This window comes from Sinocyclocheilus rhinocerous, unplaced genomic scaffold (assembly GCF_001515625.1).
Source record: "Sinocyclocheilus rhinocerous isolate Xijiao unplaced genomic scaffold, SAMN03320098_v1.1 scaffold334, whole genome shotgun sequence".
Taxonomy (NCBI): Eukaryota; Metazoa; Chordata; class Actinopteri; order Cypriniformes; family Cyprinidae; genus Sinocyclocheilus; species Sinocyclocheilus rhinocerous.
The window spans coordinates 1358067-1365707 of record NW_015658500.1 but is presented as its reverse complement, the minus strand read 5'-3'; the positions used below and the strand labels follow the sequence as shown (position 1 = coordinate 1365707).

Below are 7641 nucleotides of genomic sequence, written 5' to 3'. Positions count from 1 at the left end.
TAAAATATTTATTTTATATAAAATAAAATAAAAATAGTACAGTACATTTTCTTTACAGTAAATTTAAACTTCTATAACTTTTTTATGCTTTAATTTTTTGAAATGATTTCACTTCTGCAATAATCTGCAGATTGTCTTTTTTACCAACCTTAGGTCTGTATTCAAAAGCATTTATGAATTATAACAATTTACATTTGAATAGTGCACTTTCACGTCTATGTTCAAAAAGGGGGGTGACAGTTAAGAGGTTCATTATATGGAGACAGGAAATGCTTGCCAAGTACAGAATGTGTACTGTTGGATATTATATACTTAATCCTATAAATGGATGAGTACAGATGAGCGTCTTGATTTTTTTTTTTTTTAATCTAAAAATAGTCTTAATACTCTTAAGTACATTAAAGTCTTTAGCACTTATTGAGAATTTTGGCCTTTGTTTAGTATGATGCCATTTTTTGTTGTGTTTTTTTATTATTATTATTCTTTAAAAAAAAAAAAAAAGAAAGAACTCCAAACATGAGTATAGTTGTTTTGAAATCTTCTTAGGGTACTAGATTGATATAGTAAGTCTGTACTGACAACATCAAGCCGCTACTCCATGCTGAGTAATTTTTGGAGTATGCCTGCCGAGGTTTTTTTTTGTTTTGGCATTGTCTGCTTAGCCAGAGGTCTCGGTTTTGGGCAGTTGTCAAGTTCTTCCTGTCTGTCTTTGTTTAAATCGAACTGGCATTTTGCTGGTCTCAGTGACTTCCTGATGAGCACTTTTGTACTCCCGACTTAACAGCTGTTGACGTATTTGGGCCGCAAGTCTGTCATATGTGTCCTGAGTTAAACCAGCTGAGGTCAGGTTTTAATCTGTAACATTGTAAAAGGATTACCTTCATAATTAATGCACAATCAGTCACCTCAAACAAACTGTTTCAGTACAGCACACAGATTTCGAGAACATAATATACATTTAAAGATTACTGCCTAGATCGCATTTCTGGTTTGGAAACAGTCTGGCTCTTGACTTTGATACTAATTTATCACAATTATTACATCCGTAATCTAATTAAGTGCTTCTAAGCTTCTTTGAGCGCTAATGAGGAAGTTGCATTTAATGAGAGACTGTCTTACAAAATGTAGTTTGGGGGTTTAATGTTTTGTGTGTGTGTGTATTTAAAAAAATAAGAATGATAATTTCCTCCTCCAGCACTTCCTTAGAACAAGTAAGTTCATACTTATGTAATGCTTGATTTTACAGAATTGAAAACCCACATAATGTTTATGCTTTGAACACAACACAGACACAAAAATTGTTAAGAAAGGGTTAGTCTGTACAAAAGCCCTCTTATTATGATTCACTGGAAAATTATGTCTCCAGGAAAGGTGCTGATTTTGCATGTATCTTTATATGTTTTATCATTAGGAGGGAATTTGTTGAGTTAATGGAAAAATACGGCTCCAGCAGTAGTACCAGCTCTGGATCAGACACTTCTGTTTCCACAGGTATTTTCCACTACGTCTATCATTTACTGCATTTCAGGAGTGAATGAATAATGTCTGATTTTGAGAACTTGCAGCAATTGCAGCCTACAGTTTTCCAACTTAGAAAAATACTTAGTTTGGGTCCTCCATAACATCAGTTTTCAACATAAAAAGCCATTTCTATCATTGTCTTTCTACATAAAGAGCCATTTTTACATCAAGCATGCATCAGAATAGACTTGAAACAATGTATGTGTATGTACATTCTGTTCAAAAGTTTGGGGTCAGTAAGGTTTTTTTTTTTTAATGCTTTAAATCCACAGGTGACAGTAAAGACATTTATAATGTTGCAAAATATTTCTATTTCACCTAAATGCTGTTCTTTTAAACTTTCTAATCATCAAAGAAGCCTGAAAAAAAATTATTAAAACAACACAAAATGTATTAATAAGTAGCACAACCATTTCAAATGTGATAATAAGAAATGTCATTTGGGTGCCAAATCAGACTGGAGTAATGGCTGTGGACATGATAGGAATAAATGACATTTTAAGATATATTAATAAAGAAAACTCTTATATTAAATTGTAATAATTTTCCGTAATATTACTGTTTTAAAAATGCATCATTGCTAAGCATAAAAGACTTCTTTCAAAAACATTAAAATCTTAAAAACCCCCAAACCTTTGAACAGTAGTGTATATACAAAATATATAACAAAATAAATAGGTAAGAAAAATAAATGCATATATAGGTTCTTTTTCTAAGTGTACTTTGGTATTGCTATAGTAGCATTCATTTGTGTCATTTGCAGAGACTGAAATTATTAAAAAGCAAAATTCTTGTCTTCAGGAAAGTTGACCGACACTGCCTCCTCCTCCTCATCTTCCAGATCAACCAGTCCTCTGCTTCTGAGCCCTAAAGACCCCAACCCAGTATACACCACTGCCTGCATTACCTCCCCATCTCCACAAGTCTGCACATGAGAACCAAACGACACACTGTAGATATAATTTAGATTTTATCCAGTGCTTTTGTGTGATCCTTTTGTGTATACTTCAAATAATTCTACTACCAAAACAAATGACAGAACCCAGCAGCTTTCTCACACTATTGCTGCTAATAGTGTACTAATTGAAGCGTCTGAGCCTGAAAACACCTGACCTAGCCTGAGAAATCCCACAAAAGATTAATTTATGGTTATTGGGAAAAAAACTAATCACCTCAGGAGCCATTGTTTCTGCTGTTGATCCAAGCCCTTATGTATACCTCTCTTTCCCCAGAGACTGCATGATTCAGTTGATATGTGTTGCCAAAGGGACAGGATTAGGCATGGTCATCAGGGGCGGAGCTAACCGTGCAGAGGGGCCAATGGTGTGTGTTCAGGAAATAATACAAGGAGGCGATTGCCAAAAGGTATTTTATTATTATAAAGTATTATTATAGTGGTCGACCGATATATCGGCCAATATTTGGCATTTCTTAAATATCGGCATCGGCCGATAAGTTTTCCTGATTGGCCGATGCGTTCATATTGTAACAAAATTAATTTTGTAGGGTGCCACAAATTTGTTAAAATTTCCAAAGGGTGCCGCGACTAAAGAAAGGTTGGGAAACACTGATCTAAAGTATAAGTATGTTTATTTAACACATTTACTTTTTTAATCCATTTTCAAATGATTTCAAATTTCTTAAACTTAATTAAAATAAATACAATTATATCGGCCATCGGCCACCCTGCTTTCCAAGATACCGGCATCGTCATCGGCATCGGCTGTCAAAAAACCAATATCGGTCGACCACTAATTATAATTATTATTTTGAAAAATGTTTAAATTTAAGATCATGTTTTTGAGTTTATGAAGAAAAACAAGTTAATTACCAATCAATCAATCAATCAATCAAATAAATAAAATATACCAGTTTTTTGTGTTGATTCTTGGTTAGTGAAACACCATAGTAGTTTGTGAATGAAGTGAAGTGAGACTAAGTGAAGTAGATTATGGTGAGGTGAAGTGAGGTAAATTAAGGTCAAGTTAAGGGAGGTAAATTAAAGTGAGGTGAAGTTCAGTAAATTACACCAATTTTTAAAGGTTTGTTTGGGGTCAGTAAGACTTTTTTTTTTTTAAGAAATTAATACTTTTATTGAGGAAGGATGCATTAACTTGATCAAAAATGACAGTAAATTACAATGTTACAAAAGATTTCTATTTCAGATAAATGCTGTTCTTTTGAACTTTCTATTCATCAAATAATTCTGAAAAAAAAAATGTATCACAGTTTCTGCAAAAATATGAAGCAGAACTACTGTTTTCAACATTGATAATAATAGGAAATGTTTCTGGCACACCAAATTAGTATATTAGAATGATTTCTGAAGGATCATGAAACACTTAAGACTGGAGTAATGACTACTGAAAAATCAACTTTGCCGTCACATCAATGAATTACACTTCAAAATAGAAAAGAGTTATTTTAAATGTTAGTAATATTCCACAATATTACTGTATTTTTAAACAGGTTTAAGTGAAGTAAATTGTAGTAATGTAAAGTGAAATTAAGTGAAGCCCATTAAGGTGAAGGGAATGTTTTTTTTTACTCCAGGATGGGAGACTAAAGGCTGGGGACCAGCTCATATCCATCGTACACACATTTACATATATATATATATATATATATATATATATATACTGTGTATATGTATATATATACTGTATATATGTGTGTGTGTGTGTGTGTGTGTGTATAAACACAACCTTTCAAGACAACCTTTGCAGAATGATAAGATAATGAAAATATGCTTAGTATCTTGTGATAGTTTGCTTTTGTCCAAGACAAATGCGTGTGGATGGTGACAGAATGTAAAGTCAGATGTTTACAAATGTCACTGTTTGACCCTACAGACCAGACCCTACAGTAGAGATAGCATTCATCAGACGAAGGTCTTCATCAGGCTCCAGCAGTGGACCCCACAGCCCTATCTCCCTTCAACCTCCCTGCAGTACAGCCCCCCAACTCAGGCCCGCTGGACTGGGGGGAACAACTCTGCCCGGAGGTTTCGTTCCTAAAATAGCCAACACCCCCAACTCTGGAAGCGAGACGTTGCCTTCTGTAGAACTTACTAAGGTGAGACATAAGACTGTGGCCGATTCCACTCTGGCAACAGAGTTTATTTATGCAGTAACTGTTCTTAAGCACTGCTTTAAAGAGTGTGGTTGATGTTTTCTTAAAGGCTTCTATTTGTGTCTTTCCTACAGGTACGACCAGCAACAAGAAAGCCTAATCTCAGCCCCGTGTCCTCACCTGACAGTGCCTGCACCGAAGTGGCCAACTCTGGTACTGCAAGCCTATATTCCCTTTATAGGAATCCCATAGGAGTTCCATACAAGTTCAACTCTATTGACAGCATTTTTGCCATTATGTTGATTAGTAAATATTGAATGTACTTCAGATATTGAATGTTGATGATCATAATTTAATTTTAAAAATCCAAAAGAAAAAAAATAATAGTTACAGTAAAGGTCTTGAAATATGTGGGGGCAAAGAGATACACATTAAAATACATATAATACAATATGATCGTCTTAAAAATGGGTTAAAAACAGTTTCTTTAAACAAAATATTATTTATTTCTTTTTGATTTTGGGGTCAACTAATCATATTTGTGAGAATCACCTGTTAAATTTTTATAGTGGGAACAAGAGATTAAAAAAGCGATGTGAACAACACCATTTTAATATTTATCTAGCTATAAAAACAAAACTCATATAACTGTAACTAAATTATACATGCAATAGAACTTTTTACTTAGTTCTGCTTAGAAATGTAGTCCCAACATAAAAATGGCAATAAAGAAAACATTACAGCTCAAATAATAGATAATCATTCTGATATCTGCAAATATTTTATTTGCTGATATTTACTTTTAACAGTGTTACTAATATTAGTATTTCTAAAGATCACCTTTTCAAGGAATGTTAGAGTAAATGATAGAGGATAGATGATCATACACAATTAAATTAGCTATCCAATACATAAATAATGCTTTTTTTTTTTTTTTTTTTTTTTTTTTTTTTTTTTTAAACTGAATGAAAGTACCACAAATACAAGATTGTATGTCCCTGCTCTTCCATTGTAAGTGCTTTACTGTAACTGATTTTTGCTTCCAAAAAAAGTCAAAATTAAATGTACTCAAGTAAAAGTAAAAGTACACAATTTTTAAACTACTCAAAAAAGTACAATTACTGATAAAAACTACTTAATTACTGTAACGTGAGTATTTGTAATTCGTTACTTCACACCCCTGATTGAACCTAAAACATTCCTTTAAACCAACCATGCATGCTCCTATTATTATTCAAAGATGGCATAGCACTGTCTGTGGAGCCTTTCACATTCTGATGCATTGTGAATGGCATTTTGCCTTTGAGCAACCTGAAACGCATTGATAAGGAGCATTTTGGCATAACCTGGATTAGGCTACCTGTTCGGCAGACATGTGCTGATGATGAGATGCTGTGTTTGTAACTCAAAATAATCCAGCTGGCATGGTTCTGAAAATGGATATTACTATCAACATGACACAAAACTCCAGGTGAAATAGAGGATACCGAATTCTGTTCAGGACAGGGTTTCATTTCATTGACGAGCACTTTTAATAAAGCTCCTTTGAGCTGCGATTTAAAACATTTTAAACACCAGCTGTACTGAACGAGGAACATGAAATATGAAGTAAAGAAAATTACTGTTTCCAAATGTTTTGGTATGTACTCAAGACTAAACTCTGACCTGAGAAGAGAGACTAGTGAGAACTTATTTAAAAAAACATTTGAAAAGAAATCTTAAAGTTCCAACACTTTTGAACAATGGTGTTACTTAAGTGTCCAGATAATTTCTTGGGCTACTTTGAGTCAACAATTTAAACTTTCATTTCTTCAAAACATCTATCCTCCACTCCCAGCTTCGAACCCAAGCCCGAGAAAATAGAGCAGGTCTCCATAATCATATCCTCTCAATTAGAGAATAACTATTTCTGTCACAATACAGAATTACAGAAACATCTTGTGTTTACAGCAAGGTCAAATGCTGGGCGTCCCCCCAGCGGGCTCTAACGATTAGTTACCCATCAGTCTCAGTACTGTATTGATCTTTTACAGTTTTACTATCATGTGTGGAGGGAGTTAATCCCGCTGTTGAACAATATGTGCAGTTAGCGTGCTGCCCCGTATCACGCCTCCTGTGCTATTATGGGAAAATCAATAGAGACTGCATGTGCCACAGCTTCATTGTATTAAATCACACTGGACTAAAGCACAGTCTGTAGATTACAGAAAACAATGTAGAGGATGAACAATTTTTTTAATAGATTTTAACTCCAGAAGCACATTTTAAAGTAAATATGTATTATATGTATTTATATAATTGTGTGAAAATAAGTATTTATAGTTTTATTGATTTGTTTATTTAGTGGATACATGTATTAAAATAAAAGTCACATTTAAATGACACTAAATGCATGAAATATATTATTATTAATTGTATTATATTTTATACATACTGTAGACATTGAAGCGAGTGTGTGTCTGTGTGTGTGTGAGAGAGCGAGCAAAGCAGTGACCACGTTACACTGGTGTAATGAAATGTTCTAAAAGGGGGGCTGTTCTGTCCACAGGCACTGGAGGTGCTGGGATTGAAGCCTACTGAGTCTCAGGTCCTGACACTGAGAGAAAGGCTGCGTTTGAGCCCAGGAGGGACAGTGGCTTATGGAGGTGAGAAAAAATCCGGTCAATCTCCATTATGTCGTAGTTGTTTATGTACTGATGTCTTTCTTTTTTTACCTCTCCTTACTCATGCAGTACATTATTCTAGCTTTATACCTCAAGCGTGTGACGGAAATGTTACGCCCCTTACCATACTGTGTTGCCGTCTCCCGGCACGGCGAGACAAAGCCAATAAAGCCCATTGCAAACGAGGCATTTGTTGCATCCAGTGGGGACATAATTACTGATTATAACGACTTATACTGTGTTTTTAGGCATTGCGTTGCGTATCGCGCCGCGTAAACATAAAACCATGTCTGCATTTGTGATCGGAGAAACAACAAACAACACGTGCTACTCTACACTGCTCAAAACTCGTGTTTGAATCATCAGTGGCAAATTCTTTAAATAT

At 34.5% G+C, this 7641-nt stretch overlaps 1 protein-coding gene across 1 annotated transcript in view; it reads left to right on the top strand.

Annotated features, from left to right (window-relative positions):
* LOC107722183 (syntaxin-binding protein 4-like) overlaps nucleotides 1-7641 on the top strand; it is a 28377-nt gene that overhangs the window by 7088 nt on the left and 13648 nt on the right. Inside the window, exons 6-12 of the mRNA XM_016530435.1 lie at nucleotides 1412-1491; nucleotides 2323-2452; nucleotides 2754-2886; nucleotides 4075-4113; nucleotides 4728-4806; nucleotides 6400-6461; nucleotides 7142-7238. Of these exons, the coding sequence (XP_016385921.1) occupies nucleotides 1412-1491; nucleotides 2323-2452; nucleotides 2754-2886; nucleotides 4075-4113; nucleotides 4728-4806; nucleotides 6400-6461; nucleotides 7142-7238 (620 nt within the window). The remainder of the gene's footprint in view (nucleotides 1-1411; nucleotides 1492-2322; nucleotides 2453-2753; nucleotides 2887-4074; nucleotides 4114-4727; nucleotides 4807-6399; nucleotides 6462-7141; nucleotides 7239-7641) is intronic.